The sequence below is a fragment of the Sorex fumeus genome, unplaced genomic scaffold, assembly GCF_029834395.1.
Source record: "Sorex fumeus unplaced genomic scaffold, SorFum_2.1 ptg000010l, whole genome shotgun sequence".
In the NCBI taxonomy this organism is placed as follows: domain Eukaryota; kingdom Metazoa; phylum Chordata; class Mammalia; order Eulipotyphla; family Soricidae; genus Sorex; species Sorex fumeus.
This window is the reverse complement of record NW_026606067.1, coordinates 18671149-18687716: the sequence shown is the minus strand read 5'-3', so window position 1 is coordinate 18687716 and position 16568 is coordinate 18671149. Positions and strand designations below refer to the sequence as shown.

Sequence of the window (16568 nt, the reverse complement as noted above, 5' to 3'; positions counted from 1 at the left end):
AAGTCCTAAAATAGCAATATCATCTGATTAATACCGCACAACTTATAGAAGGTTTCCATGTACATATCAATTAAACAATTTAACAAATGCTCTGTTAAATACTATGTGCCAAATCCTGTAGTAAGGCTCTGTGAAAAATACAAACACACTCCTTGTACATCCTGATCCAGCGTAGGAGAAAGAACATGTGGTGAATGCTGGAATCAACCACAGGCAAACTTGGAAGAGGCTTGAGAAAGATGAAAAAATACACAGAAGAAATAGTCTTCTTAAAACCAAAATATAAAAATATTCTTAGGGAAGGTGGAGGTTGGTCAAATGAGCAAAGTACAGAGGGAAAAGATTCAAGACACCTACCAGGGTTTTCCCACAATAGCTAAGCGCAGTCAGCATTTCCATATACCTATGTGCCTTAGAGACACTGATACACTTCAGTGTGGATGTTCATCATGCCCATTTTAAATGGGAAATGCCGATTCCTGCAAGTTTCAATTGTCTGGCCAAGATCACGGTGGATTAAGTGGTAGCAATGGGGCTTGAATTCAGGTCTGCTCAAGGTCAGGCTCCTAAATGTTCCACCAAATTTACAATTCTCCTATGGCTTATGAAGAAGGGTAAGATTAGGGGCCGCAGAGATAGCCCAGCAGATAGAAGATTTGCCTCGCACATGGCCAATCAGTGTTCGAACCCCATCATCCCATATGGATCCCCCAAGCACGACCGTGGCCCTTGGGCATTGCTGGGTTTGCACCCCCAACCCCCATTTTTTTTTTAAAGGGAATGGTTAGTTTAACGGTTAAAGTCAAAAAATATTTTCAAATAACAATGGTCCCTTATTAGTGTGGTATTTTTTTTCCTCTCTTGGAAAATGACAGCTTGTTCTTGGCCATCAAGCTGACACATGCAACCGTCATTCTGTTGATTATTTTTCCCCATTGCCTGCAAAACCAACTGCACTGTTGTGGGTTGGTGGCAACTAGACCATTCCTGTTAACATGCTGGAATCTCAGAATGTCACCAAAACTATTTCTTGGGCCTTCAAACTATGCAGCAGGCCAAGCCCAGACTTGGCCAGAGGACAGGGAGGTGATGACTGGATAATAAATTGTTGGTCATGTAAAAGAAGTCATTTTTCCTTCTAACTCCACTATACTACCCTTCAGCCAACGTCATCCACCATGTTGCTCATTCATCAAGACTGCGGGGAACCCAAGCAATGTGGTTTAATATGTATGTGAGACTTCAGTACTGCCCAAGGTCAGTATGGAGGTATGCTAGCCAGGATCAACTAGGCTCTTTCTTTCGTTTAAATGTATGTTTTGACGCTAAAAAAAAAAAAAAAAAAAAAAAAGTAGCTGGGCACCAAAAAGTTCTACAAGAGAATATCTTTAATCTTTCTGCTCATATACAGGCCAAAGGGAGTTTATAAAAAGTATCCCTTGCTCAAAGATGTCATCTCTGATATACTGTAAAAATGAGCACTTATATTAAAATTATTATCCTTTAAAATTAATTCATGGAATTCTAACTCCTGTAGGGAAATAAAACCTATCAACATCTATTAAAAAGTATCATCTCTCAATGAGCAATTTTATAAGTCCTTTTCTTCTCCTTGAATTCTTGTTCTACTGCATTTCCTCCATGGAATGCAATTGCACTGACTTTTATTATTAGTCCAAAAATATCTCTGCAAAAAGGGAAATGAATCGAGAAGAAAAGTTTTCCTGTGGCTGTAAGGTTCTAAGTATTAAGATTTTTTTCTTCTTGCCTGACTGGCTGCAATCACGTATGTCCTCAGTTAACCTTATCTTGGAAATTGCAACTTTAAGCAAACGTTAATTCAGTTCAATGTCATCTGGAATTTTTATCCCCCCTCATCAACAACCTGCCCTATTAAAAGCAGTAATTTAGGAAGAGAATATAAATTACAGAGTTTGTTATCATTAAATAGCAAAAATTGATCAAAAATCTCCTAATGAGATGGACAGAGAAGTTCCTACGGTGCTATTAAAGGAGGCGCTTTCTCACCCCCTGGGGTGACTGACTAAATCAGTCACTATTCAGAATGTGGGAAGTGAGCATTTCTTAAGAAAGTCAAAAAAAGGGCATTTAATTTTTTTAAATTTACAAAACCGTGAATTATAACTTTACTGATAGTTAAGTTTTATGCATTTTTTATGCATGATATTTCAACACCAATCCCACCAAGAGTGTGAACTTCCTCCAACTATTCCGACACACTCCGCCCGACCCCAGCCCACCTCCACCCTGACAGAGATGTCACAAAGTTCGGCAGTTGCAGCTTAGATCTCGAACTTTCAGTGCGGCCGAGTCAGTGCTCTGGATGTTTCCATCACCCCGCCAACCCGACCATCTGTGTGATCACCGAAGCTCCGACCCCTGCTCCCCAATACTCCCCTGAGAAAAGCCACTTTCACAGGCACATCAAGAAGTTGATTTACCTAAAACTATCTGACTTACCTCAACAAACCTGGACACATTTCCCTACAATCCCAAGCCTGCTGACTTCAAAGTAACACCCTGCCCGCTACCCTATAAATAAAATCCAACCCCTGGGCCTACCTCTAGAGCTTCACCCATGATCACACCCTGCTCACCCTCACAATTTATTCTGTAGTTTTGGGAACCACGTGCTGTTGTTCCCATCTCTGGCCCACCCATTCTCTCCATCTGTGAACACTAAACTATGAAGACTTGATAAAAATGGCAGAACCTCGGTGGCAAGGCTCAAGTCCTGGTGCAGGTAAGACCCAAAGGCAATGGTTCCCCAAAGACCCCAGGCCTGTAATGGCATCTCTCGGCCTCCTGTCAGACATATATTTCTCTCTACTAGGATGAAACTATTTTATCTTCAAGATTAGTCTGTCCTAATTCCTGGACTCCTATAATCTCCCAAAGCTTAATCAAGAAGATCTTGAGTATCTGAGTAGACCTATTAACATCAACGAAATAGAAACTACAATCAAAAGTCTTCCCAAAAACAAAAGCCTGGGCCCAGATGGATTCACTTGCGAATTTTTCCAAACATTTAAAGAGGACCTGCTGCCAGTCCTTCTCAAGCTTTTCCAGGAAATTGAAAAAACGGAAACTCTCCCAAAGAGTTTCTATGAAGCCCATATCTCTCTAATACCAAAAGGAAACAAAGACACCACGAGAAAAGAAAACTACAGGCTGATATCCCTGATGAACACGAATGCGAAGATTCTCAACAAAATACTAGCAAATAGAATTCAACTACTCATCAAAAAGATCATACACCATGATCAAGTAGGACTCATCCCGGGGATGCAAGGTTGGTTTAACACTCGAAAATCAATCAACATAATCCACCATATCAACAAAAGAAAAGATAAAAATCATATGATCATATCAATAGATGCAGAGAAAGCATTTGACAAGATCCAGCACCCATTTATGATGATGAAAACCCTAGCTAAAATGGGGATAGAGGGGACATTCCTCAATATAGTTAAAGCCATCTACCACAAGCCTACAGCAAGCATCGTCCTCAATGGCAAGAAACTGAGAGCCTTCCCTCTAAGATCAGGGACGAGACAAGGATGTCCACTCTCCACTGCTTTTCAATATAGTACTGGAGGTACTTGCAACAGCGATTAGGCAAGAAAAAGATATTAGGGGTATCCAGGTAGGAAAGGAAGAAATCAAGCTCTCACTATTCGCAGACGATATGATACTATACCTAGAGAATCCTAAAACCTCTACCAAGAAACTTCTAGAAACAATAGGCTTGTATAGTAAAGTGGCAGGCTATAAAATCAATACCCAAAAGTCTGTGGCTTTCCTATATGCAAATAGTGAAAGAGAAGAAAGTGACATGAAGAAAACAATCCCATTCACAATTGTGCCCCAGAAAATCAAGTACCTAGGAATCACCTTAACTAAGGAAGTAAAGGACCTGTACAAAGAAAACTACAAAACGCTACTTCAGGAAATAAAAGAGGACACGAGGAAATGGAAAATATCCCCTGTACATGGATCGGGAGAATTAACATTGTCAAAATGGCAATACTTCCCAAAGCACTGTATAAATTCAACGCAATCCCTATTAGGATACCCATGACATTCTTCAAAGAAGTGGAGCAAGCACTCCTGAAATTTATATGGAACAATAAGCCCCCACGAATAGCTAAAGCGATTCTTGGGAAAAAGAAAATGGGAGGAATCAACCTCCCTAACTTCAAACTCTACTACAAGGCAGTAATAATTAAAACAGCATGGTACTGGAACAAAGGCAGAGATGTAGACTACTGGAACAGGGTTGAATATACTGACATCTCCCCCCAAGCATAAGAGCATCTACTATTCGATAAGGGGGCAAGAAAAATGAAGTGGAGAAGGGAAAGCCTCTTTAACAAATTATGCTGGCAAAACTGGACGGCTACATGCAAAAAAAAAAAAAATGGGCTCAGATCTCTGCTTAACTCCATGTACAAAAGTAAGATCTAAGTGGATTAAAGACCTCAACATCAGACCGGAATCTATAAGGTACATTGAGGGAAAAGTTGGCAAAACCCTTCATGACATAGAAGCTAATAGTGTCTTCAAAGATGTCACACCGCTGGCCAAGCAAGTGAAAACAGAGATAGACAAATGGGACTATCTTAAACTAAGAAGCTTCTGCACCTCAAAAGAAACAGTGACCAAAATACAAAGACAGTCTACAGAATGGGAAAGGATACTCGGCAACTACACATCTGACAAGGGGTTAATTTCAAGGATATACAAAGTACTGGTTCAACTCCACAAAAAGAAAACATTCAACCCCATCAAAAAATGGGGAGATAAAATGAATAGAAACTTTCACAAAGAAGAAATCCGAATGGCTAAAAGGCACATGAGAAAATGTTCCACATCATTAATCATCAGGGAGATGCAGATCAAAACCACAATGAGATATCACTTCACACCACAGAGACTGGCCCATATCCACAAGAACAAAAGCACCCGGTGCTGGCGAGGATGTGGTGAGAAAGGGACACTCCTTCACTGCTGGTGGGAATGCTGACTGGTTCAGCCCTTTTGGAAAACAGTATGGTTGATTCTCAAAAAATTAGAAATTGAGCTCCCATTTGATCCAGCAATATCACTCCTAGAAATATATCCCAGAGAGGCAAAAAAGTATAGTCGAAGTGACATTTGCAATTGCCTGTTTATTGCAGCACTCTTTACAATAGCCAGAATCTGGAAAAAACCTGAGTGCCCGAGAACAGATGACTGGTTAAAGAAACTTTGGTACATTTACACAATGGAGTACTATGTTAGAAAAGACAAAGTCACGAAATTCACATACAAGTGGTACTACATGGAAAGTATCATGTTAAGCGAAATGACTCAGAAAGAAAGGGATAGACATAGAAAGATTGCATTCATCTGGGGAACATAAAGTAACAAAATAGGAAACTAACACCCAAGAATGGCCGAGATTAGTACCAGGAATTCTACTCCATGACTTGGAGGCCAACCACACATACTAGGGAAAAGGGAGCTCAGATAAAGAGGGGGACACCAAATAAAGGTATTGGGAGGACCCTCCCAGGATGGGAGAAGCATGCTGAAAGTAGACTATAGACCAAACATGATTGCCACCCAATGTTTCTTTTGCAAACCACAACACCCAAGGGGAGAGAGGGGAATGCCCTGCCACAGAGTCAGGGTGGGATGGGGGGGATGGGGGGTGGGAGGGATACTGGGATGTGTGGTGGTGGGAAGTGGGCACTGGTGGAGGGATGGTATTTGATCATTATATGGTTGAAACCCAAGCACAAAAATGTGTAAGTCTGCAACTGTACCTCATGATGTCTCACTATTAAAAAAATTTTTTTAATAAAAAAAAAAATACTCTGTCCCTAGGGCCAAAGAAAGTACAGCAGTAGGGCACTTGTGTTACAAGAGTTCAACCTGGGTTTGATCCCCAGCACTCCATATGGCTCCCTGAGCCCACCAGGAGTTATCTCTGAGCACAGAATCAGGAGTACCCCCTGTACACTGCAGGTGTGACACCCTCTCTTGCCACAAAAAAAAAAAAATTATGTGCTCACTACCTAGTAGATTCTCAAATACTACCTGAATGAAGAAATTAAAGAACATGCATATCTCAATTACCTTACTGGTAAAAACTATTTAACTGTATGATATGCTTCCAGCTTTTGTTTTTCAGACATGCCTGGTGCCAGGCGTAGGATGCAAGACTCCTGTACGCAAACCTTGCATTCTTGCCTTTTAAAGTTCTTTCCCCAGCACCCACTTGCAGTCTGTAAAGTTGAAGAAATACAGGGCCAAGGAGGTAGCTCAGTGGTAGAGCACATGCCCGGCAGGGCCATGAAATTCCTCCCCGGCATTGGGAAAACAGCAAAAAGCAAGGGTTAAAGAGACCTAGAGATTTTCTAAAATATCTATAGATATTCCACTTTTAGATTACTTCTCTTTCAGTATGATCTCAAACAACAGAAATCGCTTCCACTTAGTATTCAAAAGGGTATTCTTTTTTTTTTTCTTTTTTTTTTTAAGGTAAGAATTTTTTTTTATTTTTATTTTTTTACAGTTGTAGATTTACAATTTTTTGTGCTTGGGTTTCAATTATACAATGATCAGATACCCATCCCTCCACCAGTGTCCGTTTTTCACCACCATGGATAATATCCCTCCCACCCCCATCCCCCCATCCCCCCCTGCCTCTGTGGCAGGGCAATCCCCTGTGTTCTCTCTCTCCGTTTGGGTGTTGTGGTCTGCAAAAGAGGCATTGAGTGGCAAACATGTTCAGTCCATAGTCTACTTTCGACATGCATCTCCCCTCCTGGGAGGATCCTCCAAACATCCTTTATTTGGTGCTCCCTTCTCTATCTGAACTGCCCTTTCCTCTAGGATACCCGGCTGGCCTCTAAGTTATGGAGTAATCATCTCAAAAGGGTATTCTATACCTTTGTAATATCCCATACTATCCCATCATGTAAAGGATTCCATAATGCCAGGTTATCCTAGAAAGGCACACTTTTCTCAGTGATGTAGTACAATAACATCACCTAATCAATGACTCCAAGATAATTCCTTGCATGTTTTACCTCTGTAGAATGTCAGAAGGAAATTGTCTTATTATTAGGTCATTTTAAAAGTCCACAATAGCACAGCGGGTAGGGCGTTCGCCTTACAAGCGGCCAACATGGCCGACCCGAGTTCGATTCCTCCGCCCCTCTCAGAGAGCCCGGCAAGCTCCCAGTGACGTATTTGATATGCCAAACACAGTAACAACAAAATCTCCAATGGAGACGTTACTGGGCCCGCTCGAGCAAATCGACGATCAACGGGAGGGCCTTTACCTTTACCTTTACCTATTCTAATACACAAATTACTACTCCCCCTCTCCCTCCCCCTCGCTATATTCTGAGCCTCCCTCAGAACATATATGTCTTTTGTACCCAATCAACTGCAAATATGAAAAAGTTGTTGTTTTATTTTGTTTGGGGGGGCCTCACTCAGCTGTGCTCAGGGCTTACTCCTGGCTCTCGCCCAAGGATCACAACTGGGGGGACTCAGAGGACCATTTGCAGTGCTGGGGATCAAACCCTGGTCACTGTCACTGTCACTGTCCTCCCGTTGTTCATCGATTTTCTCAAGAGGGCCCAGTAATGTCTCCATCATGAGACTTTGTTGTTACTGTGTTTGGCATATCGACTACATCACGGGTAGCTTGCCAGGCTCTGCCGTGCGGGCGAGATACTCTCGGTAGCTTGCCGGGCTCTCCGAGAGGGGCAGAGGAATCGAACTCGGGTCGGCCATGTTGGCTGCGTGCAAGGCAAACGCCCTACCTGCTGTGCTATCGCTCCAACCCCAAACCCTGGTAGGCCACTTATAAGGCAAATGCTCTTTTGCCTTATACTTAGCACTTACTACTGCTCCGGCCAAGAAAGTTCTGATATCGTCTTAGCCCAAAGTTATGACACCATAGTTTAAGATGGGTAATTCATACCATTACCCATCTCAGAAATTTCAAAGCATAAGACCAAATTTCATGTCTGAAACAGCATGTGATAAAAACAATTGCTATTAGTTACTAATAAAGTAAACAATGGGAAAAGTCGAGGTCAGGATCATTTTAGGGGGGAGGGGTGTATCCCAAGCAGTAGTCCCCAGGGCGTCCATCAGTGATTCTTGGCTGGTGGGTCAATGCTAGGATGTGAGGACACAGTACTGGTCGGGCCCATGGCGCCAGGGATTACCCAGGATGCAGAACTGTTGGTCCTGTGGTGCCAGGAATTAAAGGGTATTCGGGGGTCTCCAGGGACTGAGCATGTGGTGCTGGGTATGGAAGCGTGTTATGTGACCTAATTTCTATACTATAAGAAAGCCTCAAGATCTATTTTCAAACAAAAACCATCTCATTTTATAAGTGAACATATGAAATCACAGTGACTCTGTCAATTCAAAGAAAGAAGGCAGAACTGTTGAGTTCTGGAGCCCGGGCAGCACGAGGGCTACGGCTGCTGCACCTATTAAAATAAAATTACTTATTAAACCAATTGATTCAGACTTCAAAATGATCCTTATCTAAAACATACGACCCAGGAGAAATAATTGAGATTTTTTTCCCGTTTCTATATCTCCTTACGTAAGGATAAGAAAGTAAAACTGTAAACTAAAAAATAAATGATTCCATGATTTCTGCTTCTCAATACAGTAATCATTAATTACATTAATAAGTGTCAATCATTAGCCACAATTTAAGGTAAGTCCTACTTATCTGTTTGGCAACTTCATTTTGACTGTACATCTGGGATAGAAGCGGGGTAGGCCACACCCAGGACAGCTGAGAAGCTACCCCTGGCTCTGCACTCAGGAGTGACCTCAGTGGTCCTTGGGGGTACAGTATGTGATGCTGCGGATTCAAACCTTGGTATCTCCTATACTATTTCTCTGGGGCCGGGCCACCCCAGGTAGGAAAAGGTGTCATCCCTCCACCTATTCCCCGGGAAGCTCGGCAGCCGCCATTCTCCAGAGCTCATTGGACAATCCAGGTATGGGCCAGCTGTGACAAGACACGTAGGGCCTCACAGGACAGGGGTGGAGCTGGTCCGTCTCCTCCTCCGCCCTGACAAGACGCCGAAATGCCACCCACGAACAGCCCCTCTGGCTACTTATTAAGCTCCTTACTGGTCAAGATCCCAGAGATACACAAACGAATCTCAGAATCTAGAAACCAAGCGGCTCTTGGCAGAAATCTCTCCAGACCTCATGATTAAAATTTTAGAATTCCAAGATTGCGTGGCTGCTCTTGCGGCCATGCGACATAATATGCTCTTCATAATCAGCAATAGAAAACAAATTGTCTAATGTTGCCTTTTAGGCAGGTCTGAGTGTTGGGGGGAAATTCCAAATAATAATGGTGGGACTGGTGTAGAAATATTGAATGTAATCAAAGTAGAGAGAGAATAATGTGGAAATTATCTGTCACACGGGTAGGGGTAGGGTGGGATGGTGGGGTATACTGGGGTTTTTTGTGGTGGAAAATGTGCACTGGTGAAGGGATGGGTGTTTGATGATTGTATGATCAAGACTTAAACACTAAAGCTTTGTAACCGTTCTCACAGTGATTCAATTTAAAAAAAAGTAAAAAAAAAATTAGGTACCTATTTTAATGAAGAGCTCTTTATAAAACTATTGTTTAGGGCCTGGAGCAATAGCACAGCAGGTAGGGCATTTGCCTTGCACACGGCCGACCCGAGTTTGATTTCCAGCATCCCATATGGTCCCTTGAGTACCACCAGGAGTAATTCCTGAGTGCATGAGCCAGGAGTAACCCCTGTGACCCAAAAAGCAAAAAGTAAAAATGAAAAATAAAAAACTATTGTTTAGTAAAAGATGGCGAAACCCATTACAAATCTTTTCAAGAATTTAAGTAAACTCTAAGTTTTACAAAGGAGCTCATTAGGTAACAGATTTTCCTTTTGTTTTACTGTGTTTGAGCCTCACCCAGTAGAAACCAGGGGCGGTTCTGAGCTCCATACTCAAGATGGCCACTCGAGTGGTACTTGGGACCTTGCTAGGGATCAAATCTGAGGGCAGCATCAAAGCCTGCCCTCTAGCCCACGCCCCAGCTCCTCCATTTATTTTCTACTTAAATATTCTGCAGCCACAACAGTATCAACAAACACTGAAGAGATAAAAAGGGAATGAATCAGATATGCCTAATGCACATGTCTGGGCGTGATATACAGCCCACAGTGCGGACAGAGTTCATACTAAACCTACCTCTTCACAGGTAACCCTGGGCATGTACTGAATGACAGCAGCCACACAGGTGCATCCAGCATGGCAGCCACCAGTCATTAAATGGATATTTAACTTCAGATCAGGGCAGAGATAAAGTACAGTGGTCAGCGCGCATGCTGGGCATGCATCCAAACAGGGTCTGCACGCCAGCGCCACCGATCCTGAACACTGCACTGGGGCCCTGAGACCCCAGAACACCACTTGGGGCGGGGGTGGGTCTGAGGGTTCCCAGCACCGCAGGGCACAAACTGTGCTGAGCCACCAGCCAATTGAGGAGTGGTCTGGAGCCCCCTCAGCATCCTTGGGAATCACCCTCCCCCCCGCTTTTTTTTTAAACAATTAGGCAAAATCCAATGCCTTGGTAGCACCTGCCAGCTCCAAGGGCTTGGACCCGAAGCTGACCCCACAGGGACAGCAAAAGTCAACTGAACTGGAGTAAGCCTGAGTAATGAACGGGCCACTGGGATGATACACCCGAGTGCTGTGGACACTTGGTGAGAGAAGGCTTTTTTCTCTGGGAGGTGGCAGCGAGGCAGCGAGCAAGCCCAGAGCTGCACAGAGCCCCCAGAACCCTGGGCCAGAGCACAGCCTCTGGCCCGAGAGTCCGGCTGATTCCACAGGAGACAGTGTCTGCACCGGACCCTGGAGCCCTGGGGGATGCAAGAGCATAGCCTAGTACAGGAGGACCACTCCCCCGCCCCCCACCCCTGAGCCCCAGCACCTTGCTAGGCCAAATACCCAAACAACAGACTACAGAATATCTGAAGCAAAGGAAAGCAGGGGAGAGGTTGAGGGGTGACGGCGGCCTCCCCGGCTTGAAGAGCTGGGAAGAACTCTTATCTGCAGCTAAGAATACCAGCACAGAGAGCTCCACAGGGTCATGAAAACTCACCCCAACCGCAGCTGTGCTGGGGACCTGATGACCAGAAAGCAAAGGTGGAAGCTGGCAGGTGTCAGAGAAACACTGGAGTCACCACCCAGGTAACAACAGGTCTGGGGTGGGGGATGGGGGGGAGGGAGGGAGGAGTGGCGGGGGACAGTGCCCACTGGCCTTCCAGGCAGCAGCTTTCCCACAGAGTCCCCAGTCAGCATGCTCTCTGTCACCATCCACGGGGGCTGTTAGCCAGGCCCAGTCCCTTCCTCTCCAGCACCATGAAGTCTGCTTCGGGACACTGACTGCTCTTCCAGCAAAGCCCTGGGTCCCTCACCCTCCTCTCTCTTTCCTGCGCTTGCTGTCCCCAGCACCCTACTCCCTGCAGCAACAGCCGCAATCTGCAACTCATTGGGGGACAGGCATTGCTCTCTGCTAGGGGTCCTGACCATGGACCCCCTACACTTCAGACACCTTCATCTGGTGGGGGACCGAACCCCCTTAATTGCGCATGCCACACTTATTTAAAACTTAAACTTAGAACCTGAATAAATAAAATTTAAAACGTATTTACAACTTGAATCTTAGCCCGGACTCTCATTATACCCAGGCACAACCCAAACCAAAGGCTTTATCAGCCCCCTCACCCACCCACCCACAAACACCCACTAACACCAGCCACAAACACCGTCACCAGAACTTCTGGGTCCTGCCCCTCCTCCTCCTTAAGCTGCTCCTTAGCCCTCCCTCCAGATCTGCTTTGGTGCCCAGCCTGGGGTCACGAGTCCCCGCACAGATGACTAGTCTCTCCCTGCCACCCTCTCCCAACACACACACTAACATTCCTGGATGCCACGGGAGCCTCTGCCTGTCTTCCTTCCTGAGGATCCCATGACTTTTGCAGCTTCTCGCCATCCAGTTCCTGGTCCCAACGCCTAGTGTCAGCTGCCCCCTTGTTTTCTCTCCCACCCTCAAGCACACACTTTCTCCCCTTCTCTCAATATCCTGCACTGGGCCCTTCCTCCCTCGGCCATGCTCTTCATTCGTGGACCACTTCAAGGGGGTGCGGGGAACTTAGGCTGGTGTATCACTTGCAAGAGACCATGGCCCCTTTGCACCCACGACAACACCGACGCCTACCACAATCGCGGGGGTGCAGGAATGGGTTTATCCGGTACCCCCAGAGCACATAAGAGAGCAGACACAAGAGGCTACCCCCAGAGCACTGAGAGTGCAGACGCAAGAGGGTACCCCCAGAGCACATAAGAGGGCAGACACAAGTGGCAGCTGGCCGCGCCGGCGGCTGGTCCAGATGAAATCGTCCCGAACAGGTTTGACTTGGCAGCTGCTCCGGGTGCCGGGTTTTGATTTAGGGGGACGGGCGCGCAGTCCAGCTGTCTCTGGACTCAGGAACCACGCCCTGCCCTGTGGTTGGGGTGGGGGTGGGGGAACAGACCTAGGCAGTGCCGGGGAGAGTACTGGGGTCAGCTGCCACGTGCAGGTGAGCCCCTAAACTGCTGCCCTGCCTTGCGGGTCCCCGGGCAGCTGGACAAGAGCGGAGGAGACTGACGCAACAGCACCGGCGGCCGCCCCGGCACCCGGCGCCCCGGGAATGGGGGGGGCGTCCAGTCTGGCCGGCAGCGCACACGCTTCCCTCCCCGGGGTAGCCGGGCAGTCCGCGGTGCCGGTGACGCCAGACGGGCGCGGACCGTGCAGGTCCGGTCCGGTGCGAGGCCGTCGGGCAGGGCCCGGCACTTCTCCCGGGTGCGGCGCCGCGCTGTTCCGGGTGCGGGGCCCTGGAGGGTGGAGGGGGGCGCGGGCTGCGGGTAACGATCGCGAAGGGGGAGCGGGGCCTCGGGGTGCAGGAGGGGTGGGGGGCCGGGAGCGGGGCCGGACGCGAGTGGGGGGCACTTACTGGGGTCCCTCCGCAGGGCGCCGCTGGGGGTCTCCTCCCGCAGGTGAGGGAAGAGGAAGTCCCGGGCGGCCTGGAGGTCCTGGAAGGAGCAGAACTGGACAATGGAGCAGGCCATGGCTCCGGGGCCGCCCCCAGCCCCCGGCTCGGACGCCCACCGCCCCTCCCCGCGCGCGCCCCGCTCCGCCCGCGGCCGCCCGATCAGTCCGGCCACTCCGGGGCGGGGCCGCGGCCGGAAGCTGTCGGCGCGCGGCGCAGGCGCACTCAGCGGGCGCGCGCGGGTCACGTGGGCTGCTTGGGGCGCGGGGCCGGGCGACGTGGAGGCTGAGGCCGTGGCTGTGCCCGCCGGCTGGGCACCGAGGAGACCTTACGGGCGCTGTCCCCACGGGCCTCTGAGCCTTTAAAGCGGCCTCTTGCAGAGCTGTCTCTGGCCCGGTTCTCGTGGGTGATAGAGGAGGCAGTCGGGCCCGTGGGGGGGGACAGGGGACTGCGCGGAAGCAGAGTCGGGGGATGGGTTCCCCCGAATCGCCCCGGCCAGCCTGCTTTCGGCGCTCCGCCTTCCCAAGAACTCCCATAGTACGATGCACACCTCGAAGCGTGCATGTGATGCCGTGTCACGCGGACTGTCGTCACCGGTGGTTTTCCATTCATCCCTTCGCCATTCATTCCACCAAGGCTTGTTGCTTCGGACTTGGCCAAGGCAGCCAACGCAAGGCGCTGGAAAACGGAACAGAAGAGATGAAGTACCTGCTTCCGTGGAGCCAGAAATCGCAGTGGGTGACATGGGAATCAAGGAATTGCTCAGATATCTGACTGAAATTATGACAATGCAGAGAAAAGAGCTACAAACTGCTATAGACAAAAGCGAAAAAGAGAATTGTTTGCTTTTTCAGGGCAGGAGAAATAGTCCTGACAAGTGGCCTACCCCTTTCAGTCTCTGAAACCCATGTAGTTCCCCAGCACCACCAGGAGTGATCCCTGAGCACTGAGCCAGGAGTAAGCCCTGCGCTTTGTCGGGTGTGACACAAAAACAAAAGTAAAATATATTTTCAAAGTGCTGTTGTGGCAAGGCTCAAACATTCCCTCGGGGGCCTCTTATTGGGACCCTCTACAGGGGGACATCCCCCCATTTCCATCAGAGCTTCTACCCCTTCCCTCCACCTCCCACATAGTTCCTAATCTGCAGCTCCTCCCAGAATAATTTCCATCAACCTCCTGCGTTTAACTGTGTATGTACTTCAGAGGGAACATCCCATCCTGCATACGGGGCTTAAAGAGTCTCAGTTCTCTGCTTTGTCTTTGTTCAGGGCCCAGCCTAAAGGAGCCTGAGCTCAGTCTGGGTCCCCTGGTGAAATCAATCCTGCTTCTAAGACTTTGCAGTAAGTCTTTAGCTTTTCCCAGTTCAGCCATGTGGAAATCCCACAACACTATGATGAAACCTAACAAGGGACTTCAGCTAATTGGTTTTGACTTGTACTATTAAAGGAAGAGTTGCATGGACCAGAACAGTCTTGACAGTTGCCAAGGCCCGGAGGTTGGAATCTCGCCTAAGGCCACTTTCTAGGGACTGTACCTGGGAACCTGGCACATGCGAAAAGCACTGAATGAAAAAGCAAGAGTGATTATGAGCTAAATAGAATCATCCAAAACCCATTTATTTTTACAAAACACCATATACTTGGAGTGGGGATGCTCTCAGGCAGTGCTCAGGGACCCAGGAGCCATTCCTGGTGATACTCTGCTGGCTGGGCAGGGCCTAAAAAGTCTCTGCTGGGCCTCAGTGTGCTTGCAGCTGTAGCCTGGCAGCAAGGCCACCAGGGCTACACAGGCTGTCCCCGGGCATGGGACTAGGGATGGGGGGCTTTTACAAGCAGCCCTTTGCACTGTCCCCCTCTTGACATTTTTTTTGACAGCACTTTCCCATGGTTGTTACACTTGGATAGTCAAATGCCTCTTGCAAAAGTATTTTATCTCAGTTTTTTTTTTAATGGAGATATGTATGTGTCTCTGAGAAGACAAGCTACTTAATGGTCCAGATAATTTAACTGGACAATGAAGCTATTTTAAGTTATTTTTCTTTTAAAAAGCCCAAAACCAAAGAAGGAATATTTTAGTGTTGACGCAAAGCCATGGAGACATGTTCTCCCCCACCCCTACACCACCAGAAACATAGGAATTCAAGTGGTAGAGTGTCTGTTTTCCTCGGCCCGGGTACCTACTGAGCCCTGGTAAAACAACAGCTGTGATTCAGCATCCACATTCCTGCTTCGTTAATTCCTCACTCTCTCTAGCACAGAATGGTTCTCACAGGATAGACTGATGATCTCTATGTACCAAGGTTTCAGTCCTTCCCCTAGAATATAGTACTTGGAATAGCTTCTCCATAGTGTTCTTCAGCATGAACACCTATCAGTCTACAACCAAAGCTTGCAGAAAAGGCAACTTCCAGTTCTCCCCTTTTCATCAGAAAATAGTGCAGGGCTTCCTCTGGCTATCATCTTTCCTGATGACTAAACTCTAAAATATGGCACCAATACCGGACTAGAATGCCATTTAATTTAGACGCTTTGCTCTGCAGAATTATAAAGAAAACCATGCTCCTGGGGCTGGAGAAAAAGCACAGGGGGTAAGGTGCTTGCAGTACACTTAGCCACCTGGTTTGATTGCCGGCATAGCATATGTGGCTTTCTAAGCCCTTCCAGGAGTAATCAGTAATCCCTGGGCACAGAGCCAGAAAAAAGCCCTGAAAACAGCCAGGTGTGACCCACTACCCCAGCACACCACCAAAATCTACAAGTCCCAATTCAGCTCAATGCCTTGTGTGGAACTGGCCTGCGATGACTGCACAGACCTTCTTTCCGCCCCAAGGCACTCATGTATAGCTCCTTAGTGGCGACTGAATTTCCTTACTGTCACTTTCAATGGCTCTGTCCCACTTCCTTCCAGCTGGGATTGAAAAGGCTCATTCATGAAGGTTTCAAGAACGTCAGAAACTCTTCATAGAAATGCCAGCACATTCACCCACTGAACTCTTCCCCCAGGAAGTTCTAAACCTGCAGCGGGCTTCCTTTGGCATCCTGCTGCCATGGTTTCTATGTGTGGGATGATTGTGTCCGCCATCCAGTCACAAGATGACGCATTGCTAGAAATGCACAGTCTTCACAGACCCCAGAGATGTGTCTCAGAGCTAGAAGTTCAGAAGCTGGAGGTGTGGGGGAAATGACACACTATGACTCAAGTAATCAAAATGAGATACCAATATAGACTCTCTCCAGCAGTCAGTATTGGATTCAAGAGCACAGAGATGGTTCCTAAGGGCCATTTGCATGGGTCCTGGCCAATCTTGAAAGGAAGCCAGAGGCCACAGTTGCCAAGGACCAGAGGGTGAAGGAGAAGCCTGAGTTTTGGAGATCCTGGGTTTGCCTCGCCTCTGCCACATAAGACGTCACATGACATGGACAGTGCAGTTGCCCTTCATGG

General features: G+C 47.5%; 1 protein-coding gene across 1 annotated transcript in view; it reads right to left on the bottom strand.

Moving 5' to 3' along the window:
• The window catches only part of RAB3GAP2 (RAB3 GTPase activating non-catalytic protein subunit 2), a 74546-nt gene extending 61266 nt beyond the window's left edge, over window positions 1–13280 (bottom strand). Inside the window, exon 1 of the mRNA XM_056110840.1 lies at window positions 13092–13280. Within this exon, the coding sequence (XP_055966815.1) occupies window positions 13092–13206 (115 nt within the window). The 5' untranslated portion in view covers window positions 13207–13280. The remainder of the gene's footprint in view (window positions 1–13091) is intronic.
• Between the last annotated feature and the right edge of the window lie 3288 nt (window positions 13281–16568).